At 27.8% G+C, this 26145-nt stretch overlaps 1 protein-coding gene across 5 annotated transcripts in view; it reads left to right on the top strand.

The window, feature by feature from the left end:
- The window catches only part of LOC118072539 (neuronal acetylcholine receptor subunit alpha-7-like), a 76372-nt gene that overhangs the window by 45304 nt on the left and 4923 nt on the right, over positions 1-26145 (top strand). For 3 of the 5 annotated variants that reach the window (XM_035092492.1, XM_035092491.1, XM_035092494.1), the window contains 9 exons: positions 2118-2162; positions 9086-9195; positions 17817-17997; positions 20247-20322; positions 21433-21627; positions 23278-23364; positions 24249-24358; positions 24472-24580; positions 25169-25572. In XM_035092492.1, the coding sequence (XP_034948383.1) occupies positions 2118-2162; positions 9086-9195; positions 17817-17997; positions 20247-20322; positions 21433-21627; positions 23278-23364; positions 24249-24358; positions 24472-24580; positions 25169-25572 (1317 nt within the window). Of the gene's footprint in view, positions 1-2117; positions 2163-9085; positions 9196-17413; positions 17678-17816; positions 17998-20246; positions 20323-21432; positions 21628-23277; positions 23365-24248; positions 24359-24471; positions 24581-25168; positions 25573-26145 lie in introns of those variants that run through there. The other 2 variants (XM_035092493.1, XM_035092495.1) reach the window with 2 other exon arrangements.

The raw sequence follows: 26145 nt of genomic DNA on the forward strand, positions 1-26145 counted from the left end.
TACAATTTAATAAGCCAGTAATTTATTTGTTATTTAATTACTGAAAAATTGTTGATAAAATACCAAAATAGTTTTTAACATTATTGGAAAATATACAGGAAAATTTTCTTTTTAAAATATTCTGTATTTTTAGAGTATTGTTATAGAACTTTTTAATTTGTTCCTCTTATTTGTTTAAAAAATTTTTTATTCATTCATGGGAATTTATTTAAAAAAAAAAAAATAAGAAAAATATACAGTAGAGTGATGAAAAATTAAGTTTTAAATATCTTAGAAAAAGTTAAAAGTAAAAAAGTTTTTAAAAGTTTTGGAATATTTTAATTTTTCAGAAAAAATGTTAAATAGCTTTTGGAAAATATTAGAAAGAATTTTTAAAATATTAGAAAGTTTGTAAAGTTTTTAATAATAATTTTTGTATCTAGAAGTATGCAATAAAGGGGTTTGAAAAGACACCATAAGTTAACATCAAGCTATTTATTTATTTATTAATCAACTACTTAAAAGGCTGAAAATAAATTAAAATGAAATCTTTTTTAACAAACTATTTAAAATTCATCCTTGCAAAAATTTCAAAGTAAACTTTACAATATTGAAAAATGCAGATTTGAATATCTGAGAGAAGAAATAAAAAGTTTTGGCAACTCTTTTTCATCTCCTAATTTTTCTAGAGAAAATGTAAAAATAATTTAAAAGAGATTTAGAAGAGAGTATTTGTAACATTTGCAAAGTTATAAACTTTAGAATCAATAATTCATTTTCTCCAGGTATCTTCCATAAGAGTTTTAGTAGATCCTCTTGTTCAAAGTATGCGTGAAAAAACAAAAAAAAAACCTTCTTCATGTTCACTAATTATTCGCAATTTCCATCATTACTTTTCCTCGAAAAAAAACTTCAAGCATCATTCAAAATTTGCACTCAGTTGTAATTTACTTGTGAATGCTGTGCAGTGAGAACCAAGTCAAGTTCATTAACATTTATTTTATTAAATTAATCAACGATACTAAAATAATACTCCTGTTCATTTATCATATTTCTGAACATTAATAAGTAACTTGAAAATTATCAACGAAGCATATCCTTCAATCTTTCTTCAACCACCTTTTCAACTTTCAAGTTGAATTTTTCCAAGCGAAAAAAATATATAAGTTGTCTAATAGAAAACTTGTGGCACATAAATCAATGCTTTCTGTTCTCACCTTTATGACTTAATTACGACAAAACTAGACTGTGAATCCTATTTTTTTTAATCTAATAAATTCGAATTTTTCTCTCTCTCAGTCATAACCCAATTAGACAACATACAACATGGAACAGATTTATCTGAAGCTCTTTAACATGATCCTTTAGCTCCTTTATTATAATGTAAAACAATGGATGTTGTTGGGCACGTACACAAAATATAGAAACACAAAATGCTGCAAATTACAGTTGTAATATTGAGTTTTTAAAAAAGAATATTAAAGATAGCATTGTTTAGTTGCTTTAGGTCCTTTGCTCCTTATGTTAATGACACTCATGTACTATTTCCTCACTACGCTTCCCTCCTTCTAGTACTGCAACCTGTCTTCTCTCTTTCCAGCCCCTTTTAGCTTCTCGGCTACCCGCCAGGTCTGACCCAATTCTACGGTAAAATATAAAGTAGGGTAAGGTATTGATATTGTTCGCGCCACAAACATCAGTATGGAATATGTGTTTTTGCCTTTTTTTCCCTTCTCTCTCACTCTCTTTTCGTTCTGCGTTAACGAGTCCTGTAAAATGGTGAGCTTTGTACTGTGCGCCAGACTGTGACTTTATCGAGATACGAAGTTGTACCTTCATGGTGTGATCCATGCAGTGCATTTCACAATTCCTGTTCCATTAACCCAGTAAAATAAAGTGGAAAAATAACATGGTTTTACTAAATGTATTGTGTAGCGAGTAGTCAAGCCAAAATACCATTTTGGCATTTTACGTCTCGTTTATTAGTTTGTAAATTTCTTGTATTTTTTTCTCAATTGTTATCATTTATTTTGTTAAATGCTTTGTAATAACTTACTTCTATTTTTTTTTTGTTGGTCTACTTAAAGAACAAAATTATTGTGGGCAATTAAATAATAAAGACTTTGTAACAATTACAGGATGAAAAGAACCAGCTTTTAATTACCAACTTATGGCTGAAATTGGTGAGTTTTTATTATTTTTATTACTATTTAAAGCTTATTTTCAATCTTGAATTTATAGAAGCAATCATTCTCGAAATAGAAATAGTCTGCCAGTTAATGAAACCTTTTAGCCAATTAAGTGATTAATTAATCGAAATTATATTTATCCAGTATATTACTGCCATTTATTTGTATCTTGATTAATATCATCAAATATTTTTAACACATTGACACTAATTTTTTTCTAAATTTAAACGATCAATGAAGCACAAGGGAATCCATAAATCCTCAAAACTGAATATGGTGACAAATTTGAAAAAAATGAAACATTTTTGGTAATGGGGTTCTATAATATTATGCTATTGTAATAAAATGAATATGGGAGGATAAAAATATGCTAATATTTTTTCTATAGATTATCAGGAATTAATAATGATACAATGTATAAGAAAATACATGAATGAAATATTGAATGTTGAAATAGCTTAGGATTCTTGAAACAATTGATAGTGAAAAAGGCACTTGATTTTCATTTCGAACCTAAAAATTGAAAGGTCAATTGCTACGGTATATTAGCCAAGCTATTATTCAGTAGTTTTTTTACTTCATGAATCTAAACGTATTGCAAAAAGCAGCGTTTTTCTACTCTAATATCTAGAGGTTTAAGTGCTCATCTCTCTGTGTTGTTGCAAGAACAGCAACGCAATGACCTAAATTTGATATTGACGATTAGAGAAAGACATTTGTTTTCTTTTATTTTTTTTATCTTCATTTTCTCTAACTAACGATATATTAATTGTTTGAAATTTTTATTGATTTAAATATTTTATTTAAAAAAAAAAATTCATCCCTTTTTGTGAATTTTTGATCTTTTTGTTTGTAGTTATGCCTCTATTTTTTTGTTGATGTGACAGATTTTTAATTATCGCCTCGTTAGTCACCACAGTGAGAGTCTCTAATTTGCATGTTAGCACACATAGTGATCCATTTAATGGGCATTAAATCATTACGGTCTGCAATAGTTCGTTGATCAAACAAGTGTATTGGTTTGTTATGCTAATCAATTTTACTTCTCGATAAAGTTGGGTATGTTTGTTATTTTTACACATGGTCCACATGGTGATGGTTCAAATAATATTTTTTCTATCCTTTTTTAACCTATCGTAAAATGATTCATTTAAATAGAGAGAAATGAAAATCTAATATAATACATCACTCTAACATGATAAATTCATTAATTACATTAGTTTCACAAATTTAATTTTTTTTTATTTCTATTAATTGAATAAAACATTTTTTTCATGTTTTTGATTGAATGTTAGTTTAATTCTGTTAATAGAAAAAGTTTTTATGGTACTAGTTTTGTATTTTCTTCTTTTTTTAAAGAGCTCTCTATCAGATTAATGCTATTATACATATTTGCCAATAAAATGAATTGCTGTTGATAGTATCTAATTATAAAAAATACTAATATTTATGTAACAAATATCAAGTTGTTTCGAATGACCTAAGTGCTAGCTTTGATTCGAATAAAGTCAGGTTAAAAATTGACTTCATAAATTTTTATTCAATTGTTTTTTTTCAACAAAGTAAGATGGTCAGTGACAATAAGCTCAAATTTACTTTCTCAATTGTAACGACTTATATATGACAAATAATTGCTTTAATATAAATTATCATCTTGGTGCTCAAATAAAGCAACTGCATGTGCTGTTATCTGAGACTTTGAAATTGAGTAAATAACTGCTTGGTGCTAATAAATATTCATTTAATATTAAATCTGTAATATATTCACTTGATTCCAATGAAATTTACTGACTACATATTTTATTATTCAAGTTTATTAACAATTTAGAGTAATAAATTTTTTTATTTTGTTTCTGTTATTCACAAAATTCTATAAATTTTGATCGAAACTTCCAAAAAAAGTGAAGTTTTCAAAATTTCTATCTAGATTTTAGGTTTAAAATAAGAATATGTACTTTCAAAACTAAATCTCACCCTCAAGCGGTAATCTAATGTTAGCCACTTACGTCACTTTTTCGATTTATTTCTCAAGATTCTTTTGGATTGTGAAGACAATAAAATACCAACATTGAGGAGAGTATTTTCCCATATGATGTAACTTCACAAAGATAAATGATGCTAACAAAAAAATGAGTTGTTGATATAAAACTTTTCTTTCTATTCATTTTTTTCTTACTCTCCCTCTCTAATACTTTTTTCTACATTTTTTTACATTCTCTTCATTTCCATTCTATTTGAAATCATAAATCTAATATTAAGCCAATATGGTGTATAAAAGAATTATATGTGGCTGTTTGTCTTCCTGCATAAAATTTAAATGAAAATTCATGACAGAAATATACGACACAAAAAAAAGGAAAGTTTTAGTAAACTTTCATAACAAGCATGTTACATCTCAAACTTGGTATTTTTATGATTGTTCTTGTTCTTTTCCGTGCTTTCTGCACGTGCCAGTGAGGAAACTTGTAAAGTTAGATTTTCTTAACAATGTAGATATCCCAGTATATCTGTAAAACAGAACAAGAAGTATGTATATATGTTAAAATTTTTATACATCTCAACATCATATTTATGCTTCGATGTATATAATAAAAATTCTTTTGGCACAAGAATACCAATTTTTGACAACCGTAAAAATATTTATTATTATTATCCTTATAAATATATAAATAATTATCATAATATCATGCTGAAATACTATTTTCAAGTTCATACCATAAATTTTATCTACTGCAAAACATAAAGTTTCATCGCCGAATTAGTTCACTCTTTAAACTATTGCATGCATTCTATAAAATTAAGTACGAGTCTCATGTTTATTTTTGCTCATTTACTATTTGGCAATTCTTGGGTAAACGATACTAGGCTAGCATCACATCAACTGTCAGTTTTTTTATTAGTATACAAAAAGTAAGGGTTATCGAGTTAAAACATACCGTTTGGGGTCAAATGATCCCTCTAGAGAATAAAATGTGCCCAAGAGTAAATAGACTTTCAGATAAAAAAATATAATTTATTCAGTATCCCGAGTATTCATCCTATAGTATATGTTAGAATAAATTCAGATTATATAGCCATAGAAGAGAAATTAAAGAGAGCTTAACTATTCTTCCTTAATAAATTATAGTAGATTAATAATGAATTTTAGTAATAGAAATAAAGTTCCTTTGCTTTATTGAAAATAAATTGTCAGATAATCAGAAGAAAAGGTAAATATTTTTTTTTATCATGAATGATAATGTGAAATGACATTTAACTTAATAAAATAATCATAATTCCGTACCAATTACTTGATACAATTTAATGAATACACACAAAATTTGAAAAAAAAAATTGATTCAGTAACGGTTGTTCAGTGTGAACAATGAATGAAAACAGGAATGTTTTCGTTAAATAAAATTGAATATATTTTGCCATTTATTTGTTTCGTTAAATAGATTGGATCTGACATCATTTATGTTCTGATCAGTCTCGGTGATGTTTATAAATAAAACAAATAAATTGATTCAGTGAATAATTTGAACGTGGATGTTATTTCGGTACAATTAATTTTCTCTAATAGTTTACATCTTGTTTTACTTCTGATCTTCCTGGTAGGTTGGTATAAATGCAAATACTAGTATTAATAGATACGATAAAGGTAGATAGTAGATTCAGGAAGTGCAATTTCCTGTGGCTTTTAATCAAATACTTGAACCGGGTGTAAAATAGAAAAGGTATGCAAGGAGTAACGAAAGAACTGATAAGACAGATCAAGTAATAGCATAAAGAGTGTTACTCAGTGGTTCATTTTCTATAACTTTTGATTTGAGAAAGTTCTAGAATCAATTAAATTGAAAACCTCCTAATCTTTTAAGGCATTTCCTTGTCTTCTGCCGGATAAGTTTAGGTCTTTCGAAAATCTTGCATATTCACTCTTCACTTCTTAATCTCAATTTTACTTAAGCTTTTATAATGTTTCAATGACTTTTACAGTCTCATTTGATATCTTGATTATTAACATGTTGAATATTAATTAATGATTAATATTTTTATTTATTTTATTGGTGGAGATGATAAGATTAATTGAATACCAGTTAATATTATTTAATTATTTTCAATATGAATTTAAAAAAAATTTATACACATTTACACAAATGTTTCTAAAGGCTTTTTTCAATGAATAAAATTCATTTTTGTATTGAATAAAGCAGTATTAAAAATTTTCATTTTAACTCCACTTTTATAGTTGAATCCATTCAAATGTCACTCTTGGTAAGTTGTATTAATTTATACTAATGGAAATTAATTTAGAATAAAGTGCATTATTAATGTACATTATGAAAATTAATTACTCGGAATTTTGTTGATTAAAACGTTATTTTTCTGTAATAAGTTTCAGTTTTAATTGAATAATATTAGTTGTAACTCCGAAAACGTTTTTTTTTTATCAAAAATTTTTACTCCTTGTGATAAGTTAACCAATAGACGTTGGCACAAACCTATCGATTCAAATGATCATGAAGTCAATGAAATGAAAAATGAAATTACAAAAGACTCTCGTGAAGGAAATAATATTAGAAATTGTTCATCCTTGGAGTATACGGTAGTCTCAGAAGCATAAATTTCTATCAGTGCTGCGGAACAAATGCGTCACATGCCTAGTTTATTTCTACTATCGCGAGTTTAACGATAATGCCTCATTTTCTAAAATTAAAGTTCCACGAAACTTCTCCAGTGCATCTTGTTATATAAAACCACGATGACCAAAATGTTCCAAAGAGCTTAAAGAAAAGGGACAAATACAAAGTTAACTAAAATTATATTCAAGTGAACTCAACTTCATAAATAGATTCATATTAGTTATGCTTTTTAATGATTCTTCATTCTGCTATTATGTTTCCAGACCAATATCTCTCTCTGTTTCTCATTGTACTTAATTCACGCCTCCAGCTCTGTCACTATGAAATACTATGGTACTTTTTCCAACCTCTGTCATTACTCTTCTTATTATGATTATTTTAGTTATTGTTATCGTCATTTTTTTTTATGCAGCTATCAGGTGTAAGGTTTTCTACGTTTCATGATTATTACTCATTAATTATTTTTACTATTATCAATAAATTCTAGATAATGGACTGAAAAAGTTTATCGTTCATATTCTTTTTTATTATTATCACTTTCCCAATATTTTAATCATCATCAACAGTAGATTCAAATACATTTGAGAAGAAGTAAATAATTTTTCTAAAGTCTTTATAATTATGGCAATAAATCATAAAAATGATATCATTTTATTTTCAATAGTTTTTTCAGTGTAATAATTTAGTAAAAAAACATCTCATTTATATTGATTGAATAAAAAAATTTCGTGGATGCCTCAAAAGTGAATCCAATTGTTTTTATTCAAACTGTAACGCTTAACAAAACGTAACCTTTTTATATAAATTTTCTTTTTTTTAATATTATCATTGCTCAGGCTTTATCTGTATAAAATTACTGGGTTTTTCTTTTATCGTTAATTCCCTTTTTTAATTTTTTTTTACTGCAGTAAGATAATGGTGAAAAAGGTTAGAATATTTTGAATTTGGCAGTAATTGAAATTGTTGAAATTCTTGACTGGGAGATTCCGTAGACTTTAGCAAATGCCATTAAAGCTTGTTGAGTTTTCGTTTGTCGAATGCATAAAGCATTACTGACTGAATCCAATGAGAGTATTGAAAAGATAGATTTCAAGGAGGAATGTAAGAAAATAGATGTGGATTAAAAAAATATTTGTGTAATTTGATACATAAAAGTTAGAAGTCGTATGACCAAACTGTATATTGTAGTACGTAAGTCTCTTCAATTGGCACATTATTCCAATTTTCAGTACCACTGCTATGAAAAAAATGCGATCGAGTGTTTTAGAAGTCACCTCTTGCTGCATTTCCTATATATACTCATGACCTTTTTTCAGTATTTTTTTTCCATTATTCACGAACTGGAAAGTTGGTGCAAAGCGAATTTTCATTGCTCAAATGAAATTCTTCAGTGAAATAAAAGAACAAAAAAAAGGATCACAATTGACTAAACTCAAGCTAAAATTGATGAAAGTGTTTTAAACGGTTATTTAATTTCCGTTGAATTCGATTTTCATTATTTAATATTATTATGATTATTAAGAAGAGTATAGTAAGAAAATTTGTATTTCAAATAGGAGATAAAATATTCAGATAATAAACAGGAGCTGGAGTCTTTTTTTTTTACAGAAAATTGAGTAAAGATAAAATGACATGAAAAATAATATGAATTTCTCATTTTTCAGTAAATTCTTTGAGCAAATCGTATAAGACTACATTTATATCGTATTGCACTCGAAAGATACGTGATCCAATCGATGCAAGCATCGACTCTTATGGCAAAAAGATTTTCAATAAAAATATGGTTCTATAAATCAATAATAAAATGATATAATAGGTCTTGTTCTGACATTTGAGATACGTATTATTATTGATTGAAAATGGACATCTCGGTTTCAGTTCACATGTACTTGATATTTAATCAAAAATAAATGAAGTAGAGTAAGTAAAGCAATAGGCAGACATTGATCTCGAAGATGAATCAAAAAGAGAAAATGAATGTTTTTATTAACCTTGACAATATCATAAATAGCTATTTAATAATAAAAAAACAATTTATTATATCAAACAATCAGAATTGATAAAAAAAATATTTTCCAATTCATAAAATGAGAACGATTTTTTTTTAATCCAAGTGCAATCTGAATCATTAAATGGTGTTCTCGTTATCCATCTTTTAATCTCAAACATCTACCTATTGTTCTTTTTATCTAATAAAAAAGAAATATGAGGTTTTAAGGGTAGTAGATAAATTAGATAAATTTGAAGGACTATTGCCAACAAAAGTAAACTACATAATTTGATGTTATCTTTCAGGAGTGGAATGACGTCAATATGAGGTGGAATGTTTCGCAATATGGTGGAGTGAAGGACCTCAGAATTCCGCCCCACAGATTATGGAAACCCGATGTTCTCATGTACAATAGGTGAGTTCAGACTAATTGACTTGTAAATTATTTCTATGGACTTTATCACAATTATCTACCTAAATATTAGACTATCTTTCTCCCTTTATGTCGTCTCAATTGTCAAGTTTATGCATTATGAATTGCGAATTTTCGTCTCACAATAAGCTATTTTTACTATTAATAAGCAATTTAACTAGACGTCTGTTTAATTTCATATTTTATTATCAACCTTATGAACTAAATATTGACGAAAAAAAAAAATAGAAAAAGATTAAGAGATTTTTAAATAAAAAATATTTGTAAAAAAATCTTTTATTTCAATTAACTCAAATGCAGTGATATTTATCTTAGACTTTAATGAATCAATCTGTCTCTCTCTAGCAAATCGTAAAGATAGCTCAAATGTTAACGACATTTGTAATTAAATAGCTAGCCAAATTAATTGTCAAAATCAAGATTTATTACTGCAGAGCAAATACATCGTTTGTAGCTACTGGACCTTTTACGAGCATTGCCAAATAAATTTAACATTACTATCATTATCATTCGAGAAAATTTAACGATTTTCATCATTATTATTTATTATTATTATTATTTCCATCATTATTCTTTTTGTAATAATGGCTGTAGACAAATTAAAACTTATCATACTCAAATAAATTTCATTCATATACCTGGATAATAATAAGTTGATTTTCAACGTATTGTTTTGTATATTAAAATGATTATAATTATGTCATTATAATATACAGACATTAATTTTATAACATGAAATTCTACAACCACATTCTCAACACACTAATGATTTTTTAAAAGTGAGCTCTACCTAACTTTGAGCTTTATAAAACTTTACTTTAACTTTTCAAATATTAGCAGCTTTATTAAAAAATCTGTTAAGGTGAATGAACTACTTTATGTAAACAACACTTAGAAAATTAGTTTTAAATGTTCAAAAAAAAATTTTTTCTCTTCACCTTTTCATCTTAACCATCTTTTTATAAATCAGAATATTCCTATTACATTAGTTCTGTGCATCGAGTTGTAGATCATTTAAAGAAAAAGACTGAAAAAAAAGTTACAAATCATCTTAATGTGATATTAAATATTAAATGAAAATTATATAGCATGATAATCTCAAAAAGTATTAACAGAAGGTTGGTGAATAAATTATAATTCACTGAATAAACTTGTCGAATTATTAGGTCTTAAATCATGGGATTTTTTTCGTGGTAAAAGGATAATAAAAGAAATACAAATCATTTTTATAGTCTATAGAGTCGTCGCAAAAATATTGAGATTCAAAAAAATAAATAATTCATGATTGAATTGGTATTCGGGATTGTTCGACCGTTTCTCAAAGTATGAACGTGAAAGCCACTCACTGAAATTGAGACTATGGATCAGAAGTAAATGCTGGAGAATATTGGAGATAAGGCTTTACCTCAGAAAGGACGAGCTGGAAATCACAGAGGAAATTCTTAGAGAGCCGCAAATTTCGATTAGTACATCGCTGGAAAATCTGAAGAGCAGCGGCCAAGGGATATATATATATATGTAACATAATACTAGGGCACACGAGATTCCACACGTATAGAATATATAAGCGTGCCCAGAATTCTCATGGTATAGCAGCAGTAACAGCAGGATCAGGCTGAGAAGTAGAGACTGCAGATAAAACAAAACACCCACGACGACAACACCTCGAATGCTTTTCTGTATCATGAACTGGGTATATTTAATTCTCATCGTTGAAAGTGGAATAAAGTGCATATGATGATGCCAACATCATATAACCTATTGGCGTATTATACAAACTCTGCTGTTTGTCTTTTGCGGTATAACTTTTGTTGCATCATTTTATATTACTCATCTACGTATATCCGTAAAGTTTCTGCTGTTTAATTAATTCAAACGGTCAAACTAAAATACATATTCATAAGTTAAACAAACGAATTGGAAAAAATTTCGCTACTTTAAATTATTCTCTATTTTTTGTTGCTCTTTAAATAAAGAGATAACCAAAAGAAGTTGGTTAGTTTAAAATAAATTCCAAAGGAAATTCCAGTAATATATTTACAGTAGTATACCTGCATTGGAAGAAAGATTTTGCAATAATTAACAAAGTTTGTTGATAGTTAAGAAATAGCATATTGGAATACTGTAAAATATTTTTAATTAAAATTCAATATTTATTAATTATTTCAAGTCATTAATTAATTCATCCAAATTGTATAACTGATTTAAAAATTTTTAGGTAAAAAAAAATGGTTGTTCTTAAATATTAATGGAATTTTCTCGATTTATTTTTGATAAAAAATCTAAGAATAATCGAAAAATGTGAATTTATGAAATTCATTGGCAAATTCCGTCAGAGATATTTAATTGTTGAATTGATTCCAAAATATTTTCTTGAAATATTAACGTCGAATTTCAGAATTCATCTATTCATCAGTTATAACCAAATACCTCTCTTAATGCAAACAATGTACATACAACTAAAATTTGAATGAAAGTAGGATAATAGTAATACACTAAATAATTCAACTTATTACAAAAGATATGGCTGGAGAAGTTTGATATATAAATGTTTCATATATGGCTTAGGGTTGTAGTTGGGATCGGAGTAATCTCGTGGTAACATGTACAGCCCGTTGACCTCAACGGATTGTCGTGCGGAGATGAAGGAAGTTGATAGAGTTGGGAAATGGAGAATGGAGATCCCTCTGTTCCTCAACGTGGTTCTACGTCCGATTGGCTTCTGCATTACTCATGTATATCAGCAATACCTAGGACCTTAGTACATAGAAACCTTACATGTATAATGGCAAATACAGACGCGTTTCCGCCTACGCTAGAGCACATTGACGCGTTGAATATCTCAGTCAAATTCTCCAACTGATTCTAGGCCATACAAACGTGTATAACTAGCAGTAGACCTGCAGTCGTTCCTCTTTCTCCCCTTACTCTTATTCCAACTCAATTTGATGTTGCTGTGAGTGGAGTTGGTGCGATTAGTGCGATGTAAATATGAATCTGCAGAAAGCGCATTGGAGTAGAAGAGAAGGAGAAGGAGTGTTCCTGGTCTATGACAAAATGAGTTCACATTCAGGACACGACTAGCTAGGGTTTGATGGTGTATAGGAGACGTGAGTGGGGTAAAAGAGGAAGAGTAAAGGAAAGACACAGGACTTGGACATACGCCAAGGGCAACTTGCATTAGCCATCGTGGTGCATTCGAGATTTCAAGCTAAAGCAGATTAAATTCGTGTTTGTCGATACGTAATGAGCGCAGGCAAGCGGCAATATACAACGCGGTCGTTCCTGAGCTTTTACGGTATTCCAATGTAGCCACTATACTCTATACCCCCTCACCGACGACGCGTTGAATTGCCTGTGGGCCGTTTCCCCTGGCTTATTGGAACATTTATCAGTTTGGCTCGAGAGTTTACCCGATTCTATTGGCCCTCAGCTTCCTAGTAATTAGCACCGGTTGAGAAATAACAGATTGTTTGTAGAGACTCTTGTGATGTTAAATATTCCAATGCTATTTCATTATTTGTATATACTTGATTATCATTTTAAAACTTTTTCTCAACTTTGTTGAGTTAACATATGAAAAGGATGATGTTCGGGTACTTTCTTAATCTGTTTAGTTTAACTCGCCAGCTTTTGAATTTAGTTAAGGAATGCGTAAAACCATATTAGAGTCTTTCAACTTTAAACAAAACAATTGTATACAAGTAAATTGTCAAGTGACTTTAATGTCATTTTACAATTGTGATAATAAGGATAATGAAATCTGACTTAATTTCAGGCATTTTGAAATATATTACAATGTACTGAGGCATCTATTCGCTCATTTGTGGAGTTGAAATTAAATAAAAGTAAAATTGTTTATTGAATTGCGAGTCTAGAGTGGTAAATTCCAAGTGAAGTATTTATCTCAATTCTAAAATTGTTTATTACCAACAATAGTGCATAGATGAAACTTCATTTACTTTTTTTTTATCCATTTGAATTTTTTTTTTTAATCTTATTCTTTTTACTGCTTTTTAGTTCATTCAATTATTTTTTTCATTAGCTTTTTTTTTGTTTTTTTTTTTTTGACCACCTTAGTGACAGTTGGTCTTGGTTGAGTAGAAACGTAATAGCTAGAGGGTGAGAACAAGATATGAATTCGAAAATTAACGTTAATCACATCGTCATTAAACGAGTGATGGTAGTTTGTAAAAGAAGATGAGGTGAAGCAGCAGCTGTCAAACTGCGATGGTTTTTATCAAAGTAAATTTCACGAGAAAGATTACGATAGAAGGTAAAGTTGACTTTGATGGCGATAAAAAAGACCATGGTAATTATTTACAATTGGAGCTTTTATCAAATCATTTTTTTTTTTATTCTTGGAACAAAGATAAAAAATTACTTGAGAGATAAAAAATATTACCAGGTTCTTTCATCAATTTTAATTTAATTAGGAAGTTTAGTATAGTATGTTTAATAAAATTAGGCTGTAGAAAACCACGAAAAAAAGTTAGAAGATAATTAACTGTTTAGAGAGTGGTCAATTAATGATTTTAAATAGTCGTTAAAAAAAGGCGTTTATCTTTGAAGAAATATTTGAAAACAATTTGATAAAAATCTTAATTTTATTTTGTACCACTATTTTTTACTGTTAGAAAATGGCAAATCCCAAAAAAAAATTTTTTCCAAAGAGAAATCTCATTAAAAAGTCATTCTTATAAAACTAATTTTCGCAATTTAAATAATAGCGACTATAATTTACATTGAAAAAAAAAATGCCGCTGCATAAAAAAGCTTTAATAGCAAATACTTTTTAAAATAAAATAAACATTTCAGAGATAGTATGATACCAGTTTGAAAAACAAAATGTGACCTTTCCAAATACCACCTACACATTTTCTAAGCAAGTATCACACAAATAACGAGGATTTCAGAGCTTTTTAGTTTGATTTTCCATTACACTTCCATACAGATGAGAATCCGCGCGAAGTTATTCTTTCAAGATTTTCTCAGCTACAAAAAGAAAGAAAGAAGAAGGTAGAGCACGAGAGACTGATGGAATATATACGAATGTATATACACACAAGACTGGGGGATGATGGGAGTCAGAGGAAAGGGTAGATTCAGAGTGCTTTCAAAAAGAATGCAATAGCGGATTGGGTTGTGGCCAACTGGCCGGATTCCAACCAATCCTCAGTCGTCCAGGATGTAGGACCAGTGCTACTATGTATAACCATTCAGCTTGACAGCATAACTCTGGTTTCTGAAAACATCTCGCTAGCTTTTCATTCAAAATCGTACCTTATCAATGATGCATCCATATATCCCACCAATGGAAAGTGGTAATTCGGAAACTGCTGTTGTTGTTACCCACCTCTATGACACTAACATTGCTCAAGGACTATAAATTTCGTATGAGCATCCATGCTATCCTTTTAGTACATCTAAACAACTGCAGTTAGGGAAGATAAAGCTAGGGAGAATTCCAAAATTATCATGTGAAAATTGTTAATACTAGGTTGGAACAAAAGAGGAAATAATAAGTGAAATTATTATTGATATTCATTGATGAGGTACAACGACATTTATTTGTAGTACCAGTAGTGTATGATAATTCGATATAATTAATCATATTTATTGTTTGCTAATGAGCATCAATTTAATTCTAGTATTATTATATAATTCCGCAATAATATTTAGTAGAGAAACTATGCTGATTTAATATGTGAGAATTTTTGAAATTTGATCAACGAGAAGTAAATTAAAATACTTTGGTCGATTAAAATTGCAGAAAGGTGACAAAATGGATGAAACAAAAATTTCATTTATCTAGAAAGTAAATTCATAGATATACGATTGACGATTTTATAATATACTAATTCAGTATTTCTAATGAATTTAAAAATCCATTTTGTCTACATAAATATTTAATTTTATTTTTATATCAATTTTGGTAAGTGTGAAAAATCAACTTTTTCTAGATAAAAAAAGCTGTTAATAGTTAATTTCAATCTGAAAGTCGAGCTTTTTTTAAACTTGTAGTTTCACACTTTCTCTCTTATTATTTGAAACATCAAAAGTTGACTTTTAACTTGTGGCCAACTATTGGCAGATCTTTAACTCTACACTAATTGAGAACCATTCCATTATTTTTTTTATTCAAATTGATTTTATTAAGCTTGAAAAAATAAATGAATCTTTCAAATAAACAGTATAAAATATTTTTTTAAATTAACTCAGTATATAGCTAGCACATATCTAACGCTGCACTCACTAATCCATTTAAAATAGTTTAAAAAATGCAGAAAGATCAAGATTGATATTTATAAGTTCTCTTTGATTATCTGTAAGAAAAAAACCTGGATAAAAACATATTTTGACGAGTATTTAAATGAATTTAAAATGAAAAATAACTTCTCTATGAATGGTTTATGTGCTAAAAATTGTGAAATAAATTTTCCACCCTATTGTAATAATACCAGTCAACATAAATTTCGTTTAATATATAACTATTCTATAACTTACAACATTAATCCAAAATTTGTAAGTTTTTGGCAACATAACAAAAATTTTTTCATCCATGTTTCACTCTTAATCAGAATAAATGTATATTTTGTGGTCAAAGTCGAATAAGTTCTGATGTTTTTAATTTAATTCAATGATCTTAATTAAATATTTATTATGATTTTATTTTTATTCATATTTAAGATTGATGCATTTATTGGTTTTTTTTTAAATTGACATTACTAAGAAGAATCGATTAATTAATACTAATCGAAGCTCATTTATTTATTATCCACATAAAGTCATTGAAAATTAAGCTATGTATTAGACATATTAGACTCTCATATTGAAATTGCCTCTATACATATACCATGTGTTGTGCACTTTAAATGTACTTCGTGTTTCTGGCATATATCCCTTTTGTTGATTCTATACTTCAATTATTGATTATTTGAGAATTAATGTAAACGTAGAAAATCCACTAATGACAGTTTAGTTCTTATTAAACGAGTTATAAAATTAATAATTCAATTAGAAATGAAGTGCAGGAAATATTTATAAATGATTTGATAAATTATTGGCATAATAATATTACTGAAAAAAATTGCTTTAAAATTATTTCAGAAGCGAATTTTTGTGTTAAAATTTTCAATAAATTTACATTGGTTAATTGAAAAAAAATACAAGTGATTTATATACTTACTCATTTACATCTGTCTAATGAATTATATAAATTTATTGGCATGTCAGTACAATTACATTTACCTCAGTTGAGTAAATTAAATGTTTTCCTTTTACTTAAATGAACTTTTTTATTCTAGAATACTTGCATTTACCACAAATGGAATATTTATTTTATCAAGAAAATTTTATCAAATTATATAAAAGAAAAAAGACTATTAAAGTTTCAATTCGGTTGTAGTAAATACTCATCACACTATATTGAAAGCTTCTGCAATGTCAACATTGAAGATCTCACAATGTAACATTGGAATTTTCACGTTGTAACTGAAACTATTCCAATGTAACATTGAACAGATTCCTACGTTATATAGCGAGCTGCACAATGTTAACATTGTGAAAATAACAATGTGAATATCACCTTGAAACATTGTAACATTTACATTTTTTTCTCTTACAATCAAAGTTGTTAATATCTATCTGTTTACAACGAATAATACTTTGAGAACAATTTCTCAGTCAGCATTTTCACAAAATTATTTTAATAAATTTTATTTTCAATTACATACCACACTGTTTATTCGACATGGTTAATAATGAATGTGATGAATTTCCTGGCACGGATAAAAGCCTTAACTGGATTCTACAATAGAATTCTACTTTTTTTCAATTGAAAAACATTTGCGTAGTTTTCATTCAAAGTACTAATAGGTTAACCATATTTACACGATTAATTGAATTTCTCAAATACGATTCGTGTATTCACAATGAAAACAAATGATGTCATGATGGGAACTATTTCCATGTGATTGTTATAAAACATCAAGCAGAGAATATAGAAAGTAAATATACATATGGGTTGACATCGAACAGTATTTTAGTTTAGAATAACGAGAGAAATAAAGTATGTTTCTTGAGTTTATAAATGTTGAATTAATGAAATATGTTTAATAGACTATAATTATATATTAGTTGTAGATATTGTGGTAAACAAGCTGGTAATTGTACACACACAATCAGCCGACACTGATGAATAGTGAAACATTATCGGCATTGCACTTAACCACAAAGTTTTCTTTTATTCATATATGATTTAATAATTTATGTCATCACTGTCCACTGAGAATATAACTGTATTTAAAAGCAAACATCGCAGTAATGTATTTCCCATGTTCACACGAGCTGAGAGAAGTACACGTTTTACATTTATGCACTCTGAACTTCACTATATCTCTTGTCAAGCAACAGCCACAGATTTTGCTACGCGAAACTGGGCTGGATAAAGATATAGGATGAGGTGAGTGTGTATTTACTTGTGATACTGAGATTACTAATACTATCATAGTCACTAGTGAACTTGTGCAGAAGTTTATATAATGAAGATAAGGGATAAGTAAGAGAACTTGCAAATTATACATTTATTTCACTTGTTTCAGTGCTGATGAAGGCTTCGACGGAACTTATCCGACTAATGTTGTCGTCAAAGATAATGGAACTTGCCTCTACGTGCCACCGGGTATTTTTAAAAGTACCTGTAAGATCGATATCACCTGGTTTCCGTTCGATGATCAACGTTGTGAAATGAAATTTGGCTCGTGGACCTACGATGGATTTCAGGTGAATATTTCATCATTTTTCATCCTTATATTGAGGAGGAAAAAAAATTTTCCAGTAATCCTTATTGAATTTTCCTATTCATTATAAGTCGAGAACAGTTTGAGTGATTTCAATTTAAAAGCTCTTTTCTGTTATGTTCTAACATAATTACAGAATTAATTAAATTTGAATTAAATTAATTTAACTATCTTTAAAAAAATGAATGAAAAAAGATTGATTTTACAAAATGAATATTTACCGGCCTTTTAATAAAAAGAAGTTTTTTCATATTCATTTTAAGAGATATGGTAAATTGAATCAGAAGAAGTTTTTTTCATTAATTTCTTCTTTCAAATGTTGAATTAATATCAGAAAAAAAATTTTCTACAGTTCTTTTGAATAATCGATACTGTAAACTATTGAAATCTTTTTACTATGTTAACATTTTCAACACTTTAAACAATAGATGTTTAATTAATTAAATGGCCAAAATCTTCAATCGTTGACATATCGTGAAACGTTCACTCACGAAAAGCATAATTAAATAATTACATTACTATTTCGTTAACTCCAATAAACTGTGATCTCTAAGTCTATCTACTTTTTATATCAATATTGTCATGCTCAATAAAATTTAACGACAAGTATACAGTTAAATAGAAATACTTAATGCATGCATTAATAAAAATGAATGAAATACTATTGTCACTAAAATCTCTAATAGAATAGTGGATACTTTATGGAATATTATTTGTATTTTATGTTATATATTACATACTTTAGATCAAAATTTTAAAAACAAAGTCTGACTAATTACAAAAACATTAACTTTCAATAATTCTTTATTTTTTGTGAATCTATTAGTGATACTCTACTCACTTTATCATTTCCAATCGAATAAAATTAAAACTTTATTGTTTTTTAAAGTAACTAAAAAAATTTAATTTCGATCTACAATAAGTGATTTTCCAATCGACCTCTTAAAAGAAATACCTCTTGTTTTATTAGAATAAATAGTTCAGTTGGCAAATATTTATGGAAATTCGAAGACTTTGTCAATTTGTCAGGAATGAATCGGATATCTTGTCGAGCGTATGCACAAACAAATGAAATTTGGGAACAGAAAGAATTTAGTCTATGCGATTGAACCTTCGCTTACGAATCTCAGACGATAGATGTAATCCCATTTATATTCAAAGCCTGAGGCCATTATTACTTTTTCAATCGATTCTTCATATTGTCAAGGAACATAACTAAAGAATCCTGGAATAGAAGTTGGCCTTATTTATTTATTTTAATAATACCTTAAACTGTCAAGGATAATCGTTAAATCGAATAAAGGAAAAAAGTCCAAGCATTGTCTAGACAATAGTTATTAAATATTTATACATGGCCAGTTTTAAGTTTGAACAAATCTACCAACATTGATAGAGCAAAAAAAGTTGCCAATACTGATGTTGATTTATTTATTCATAAGTCTATTTATTGTAATATAACCCTTGTTATTCTCTCTTTTTATGATGTTCTTTTAAATACCTTCAATTTGTATTAAATATTCAATATTTATCAATGATCTATCTGTCTCAACATCTTCAAAAAAAAAAGTAAATCATAATTTAATAAATTATTCTATTTACTCTAATAGAAGTTCCAATATTAGCTGATGCTTTTGTGCTAATTATCGAAAAAGAATTTTATGAATTTTAAGTTAATTTATTAAAATTTTCTTCAAAAATAAAAAACAAATGTCAGCAGATATTATTACATCAGTGCACAAAATGTAGATGAATACTTGAACAATTTTTTTGGGGTCTCTAAAATGATTTACTTGGTTTTATTTTTATCCAATTATTTCAACTACTTTTAAGATATTTCTCGAGAAAATATATCTAACAAAAGAATTTCCAACAAAATTTAAATAATATATTTATGAGAATATATGTAAATATAGTCTAATATTATATGATATAGCCTTAAATACTTGTCGATTTTTAGTGAGTTTTTTGTGAAAGGATTCTTACTTTGAAAAAGCTCTTTTTAGATGCGATTCAGCGAAAAACTCAATTTTCTCACCAATTTGATTCCCTTGAGATGATACAGTAGTTCATTGAAAATATATTCTGCAGTACTGCGGTAGCTCAGCAGTGTATATGTTTGCACATTTATCTAAGATATAACAATATTACTATCATTTATTTCATAAAAATAATCCTTTTAGCAATATGAAAGTTAGTTGACTGATATTAATTGAGTGTTTGTATTTTCTTCAGCTGGATCTTCAACTGCAGGACGAGTCTGGTGGAGATATAAGCAGTTTCATTACTAATGGCGAGTGGGATTTGCTAGGTAAGTTCATATTTATTGTATATACACTATCCAAAAACTATAACTAAACTTTTCAAATCCTTTAGAATAAAAAAATAACATTATCATTTCAAGTCTACTACCTAACATTTATCTCATGAATATTACTACAGATTGTCTTCATACATTATTTTACAGTAGCATTCCTTGTTTCTTCAAAATCTTGTTATCATCTATTATCTACGTGTAAAAATATTCCATTTTACAGTTATTTCCGTAAAAAATTTAATTAAACAATAAAAATTGGAAATATCAATTGATTTAAATAGTTATAGTTTAAATCATTTGATTATTCTAGAAAATTAATATTGATTTTTTTTATCTCGACATATTATAGTTTTACCTGGATTGTTAATTGAAAATCTGTTCAATTATCAGTGTCAATGTTTGTTTAATAAAAATCAATTCATCATAAATAGGTGGTTAATCACATGCATTGATTGCTTATGAATGTTGTCACAATTGAACGTTTTTAAAATTTGTTTAAAAAATTAATTTCAATTCTTATATTTGTATAGATTTCTCTCGATAGGATAAAATTATTTTTCGACTGTTATCAATAAATTTTATATCACGAATGTGATATAAAGTAATATTTTTTGTTCTCGAAATGATTAAAATGTCAAGGATGAATGCTATGTCAAGCATCGTAGACATTACTCCATGAATAATAAAAGCTCGATATTGATATATACAAATTTTTCCTATTCACATATTGCACATCCTGACATGTTTATTTTTCGTCTTTATCAAGTATTATCTGTATCGTTTATCTGCGGTGACCCAAACGAACCCGATAATCTAACGTACGTGGTGGACTTGAAGAAAACGTAGTTTGAAAAAGAGAGAGAAACTTTGTCGTTGCTAGCTGAAAAACGATAATATTTTTCCCTCATTTTCTCGCAGTGTCTGTCCTTAATGTGGAGCACGTACTCCCGACACTGCAGTGATCCTTTTTATCTCCTTTTTCCTTTTTAACTCGATTTTCATCCTTTTTCCGTTTTTTGTTCCGATTTTATCTTCTTTCTACTTAGCTATTCTTTATTCATCGTCTTGATAATTTGTAACTAACGATAAATGGCATCATTTTAGGAGTACCTGGCAAAAGAAATGTGATTTACTACAACTGCTGTCCAGAGCCGTACATAGATATCACCTTTGTGGTTATTATAAGAAGGCGAACACTCTACTACTTTTTTAACTTGATCGTACCCTGTGTTTTAATTGCCAGTATGGCAGTATTAGGGTTCACTTTGCCACCGGATTCTGGTGAAAAATTATCTTTGGGTAAGTTCATTAGAAATCTTTTCATAACTTTATAAAAACTTTACAATCACTTTTCAACAGTCATTTAATTTTATTTTCATCTTCTTTTACTACTTTGTTAATACCTTCACCAGTTATATATGAACTTGATTTCATTCAAGAATATTTTTTCACAATAATTTTAGTATTTTTTCTACACCGTTTGTATGACGAGTATATTCCAGTAATGTTAAATTTTTTTTAAACCCTACTATATATAAACATTTTAGTTAGAAAAATATATAAAAACATTCTAAAAGAAACATTTCATTACAAAATTCAAATTTGAAAATAAATTGAAATAATGTGGGTCATTTTTTAGTGTTTTTGAGTAACGAATATGTGAAAGTCCATTCAATATATTGATTGAATGTATTTTTTTAAAAGTAAATATTGTTACATCTGGATTATTTTTTTTAAAAGATTTTTATCTAAAAGTTAGACAGATAAAAAAAGTTATTATTTACTTACAGAAAAATCTGTACTTTAGAGAAAGCAAGTTGTAATTTTATAACTCTGCATACTGTTGCTGCCTTACTCAGCTCACAGCAATTAATCTTGACGAGCTCATGTAATTATAGTGTGATTACGGCTGAGGCTTTTACAAAAAAAAATTGTCCATATTTCAATAGCATTTTCGTTTTTAGTACTCAAGCAAGTAAAAAATATCACTACTTAGTCAATAAACATGTTTCTTAGCTCTCAACACCTATTTAGAGATCTTCAAATTTCACAGCTTAATACAGTTGTACTTATTGATTCTAATTAAATTAAGCCAAACGTCTGGAAAGTGCATACTTGGAATGAGTATGACTTGATTTTTAAATTCTAAGAATAACAATTATTTTCTTCATCCTTGCTTTTTTTGCTACCATTTTAATTACCTAAATTAATTAGAATTAAAAAAAAACAATGAGTTTTATTGATTTTAATTATCTGAACAATATATCTAGATTAAATGTTTCAAATAGAAATACAATATAATTAAAGTTACAATAATATACTTTTATTCAAAAAAATTAATTATTATTTATTGATCGTTTCAGCAGTTTTGGAATCAAATTTTTTTCACGTGTTTTTTTTATTCAATTTAATCAACAAAAAAGATTTTTATTATCACTGATTTATTCAATATTTTATTACTATGTTAAATAAACTCAACAAAAAATTCTATAAAGTTTTACTCTTTTATAAAATTTCCGATTTAAATTTGATTGAATAACTATATAAATAATTTAAATAAAGTTTTTATCAAGTTGGAATAATTTGATGTAATAATTTATCATTTTATTAATATTTCTTTGACAAACCGGATTATATTTGTTATAATCTCTAGATGAGTATTTATATTCCCTTAGCATACGGAATAAAGCGAATCAGCAATCAGCAGGCGAAAATTTCACTGTTGATCAAGCTGTCATAATCTAGATGTTATTTTAACCCTCATTACGAGAGAAAACACCTGGCGTGAGCTAGTTAAAGCATTTATGTCTTTCTTTCCTGTCCTTCTTCTTGTATTCCTCTACTCGTTCTACTCCGTTACGGTTATATAGACCAACGATTATCGCTTTTCTTATTACTTCACTGTTAACTTGTGATAGATAATTAATGGAACAATGAACCCTTTTCTAGGGGTAACGATTCTCTTGTCTCTCACTGTGTTCTTGAACATGGTAGCTGAGACAATGCCAGCAACGTCCGATGCCGTGCCGCTATTAGGTGAGTTAACTAATTTCCTACGTGTCTTAAAAGACTCAGTATATATGTTTGATTCTCTATAATTGAGGCATCATGAACGATTACATTTAACTATTGCTGAGTAAAGCTCAATTATCTATAGTATCATGCTAATTTATATTTCATTATATTGTTTTAATACTAAATTACTTGGAAATTCAATTATTTTTTAACGGTTTCTAATTAAATAATAACAATAATCATCAAAAAGATCATATGTTTGGAATTGAATTGCAAAGAAATTGTATAACATTCAATAATGGTAAAATAGTTGATCAAAAAATTCTGTGAGTTTTATTAAAGTGGAAAAAAATTCATTTCATACAGTTATTTTTATTTTGTTGATTAACTATTGATATCAATAGTATTTTATGGCTGGTATTCTAGTATCATTGATATTTTAAAAAAATAATATTTGATGACAGACATAAAAGACATGATTGCCAATAGCTTTATATTATTTTGGTGTCAAGAATTATTTTGAATTCATTATTGAATGGATGTTTCATTAATATTTTTCAATTGTCGATACGAATAGTAGAAATTTTAATTAAAACATAACTGATAAATGCTAGCCAATTTTATTTGAAGCTTTTAATACCAGAAAAATTAGATCAAAAGTTATCAGAAGAGAAAAAATGCTTGAAGATAAAAGTTTTTTAGCGCTTTTGTTTATTGTTTTTACTCAGTCCCTGAATTCACTTATATTAAAATGTGAATGTAAAAATTTTTAACAAGGAAATTAATAATAAACAGGGTGCTTTTTTAACTAAAGAAGTAATTAATGACACAAATAAACAAGATTCATTCCTATTGCTGATGCTTGCATAATGAAGAGATACACTTTACACCCCATTCGTTTTTAGGAACATACTTCAATTGCATCATGTTCATGGTTGCTAGCAGCGTAGTCAGCACAATTCTCATCCTGAATTATCACCACCGGAACTCGGACACTCACGACATGTCTGAATGGGTAATTCTTATTAGCTGTAACATATTACTTAAAATCGATCATATTTTATATTATCGATTATTTGATTAGAAAAATGATAAATGGTGATATTATTGGATAATTTTTTTTTATAGGTGAGAGTATTGTTTTTACGTTGGCTACCTTGTGTACTTCGTATGTCAAGGCCTTGTGATAAGAAGGATGATGATGCTACAAAGTCACAAAAGCCTTCTCCTGTTACTGGTAATAATAATAATTACTATTGTTATTAATAAAAGTAATAACAATTTATTAAAAATATGATTAATTTGAGATATTTTTTTAATTCTGGAAATGAATAAAATAAAGCAAAATAATATTAATGGTTACATTCATTAAATAGTATGATGAGTTTTGAAAAAAAATTTCACTCTCTTAATGGAGGGATCACATTGTGACATAGCGATTTTTCAAAGTTACTGGAGAATTTTTTCAACTTTGATTTTAAATGAGCCTGGAACGTATTAAAATTTCTGATGCATACTGAAAAGTTTTCGACACTTTACAAATACACTTTAGTCTATCGCGAAGTAAGTTTAATGCAAATAGTTTTACTTTAATTGCTGGCCAGTAAAGTTTCTTACTCTATCTATTCTTACAAAGTAAATTTGTTCACTTGCCGAACGATTTTCTACTTATTAATATTATAACTTAGGTTACTTAATCGAATAACATCATTTACATTAGCTAAAATTAATCACATCTAATAATCTTTATGCCCGAACACACTTATTTTTATACTACTTATTTTATTATATATTTGTATTAATTTTTAAAAAATTTCTATTATAGGTCCTAAGGCATATGGAGATTTGGAGCTTCCTCAAAGAAGTAGCAAATCTTTACTAGCAAATGTATTAGACCTTGAAGACAATGCACTGGCATCCCACAATAATCTATTAAACAACGTGTATAGCACACCAGGTCCCCATCACCATATGGGTCATGGTCACAGTCATATACATCCAGCGTCACAGACACCTCATCATCATCATAGCCACACTCCGGCGCCAACACCACATCATCAGCATTCGACGCCGCTACCACATTCTTCGTATCCACCACACCAAATAAGTCATACACCACATCACCATCAGCATCCTCCGGACGGTGCCGCACAACCAGTTGAGACGATACTCCAGAGTGCTTGTTTTTGCGCTCGTTATGAGCTTATATTAATCTTAAAGGAGTTGAAGGTAATATATGCTACTTTAGTAGTTAATAGCTCATTACCATCTTATCTCTCATCGTCATAAATATGAATAAACAAAGAAAATTCTCGTCATTATTTTTGGAGTTAATATTTTGCGTAAATAAGTTCTATTATAACACAGTTCCTTCATTGTGTGAAGGGAAATAATTATTCATAATTTATAATTAATAAAACTAATACATGGAGATGATAATTTATAAACTATATGTTATTAATAATTATTTTAATCTTTAAAATTATTTATAATTCATAATCTCGGCTATTAATAATCATTTATAATAATCAAAAGTAATTATCATTTTTAATAAGTATCTCTAATAATGATTTTTGTTAATATAAATATTATTAGTAACAATTTAATTTAATAGTTATCATTCCATATCTTTTATTATAGAAATTTATGAAAATAATTTCACACAAGTTTTGTTTTGAAAAATGTTTTGTTTTTACAAACTCGTGAATTAAATACTCATAAAATGGTAACGATTCTTTTAAATACACGAAAAAAAACTAGAATAAATGTAAAAAATTTCTATATTTTGTTGCATGTTATGAT

Source organism: Chelonus insularis, unplaced genomic scaffold (assembly GCF_013357705.1).
Source record: "Chelonus insularis isolate UGA/USDA-ARS -01 unplaced genomic scaffold, ASM1335770v1 contig_94_pilon, whole genome shotgun sequence".
Classification (NCBI taxonomy): domain Eukaryota; kingdom Metazoa; phylum Arthropoda; class Insecta; order Hymenoptera; family Braconidae; genus Chelonus; species Chelonus insularis.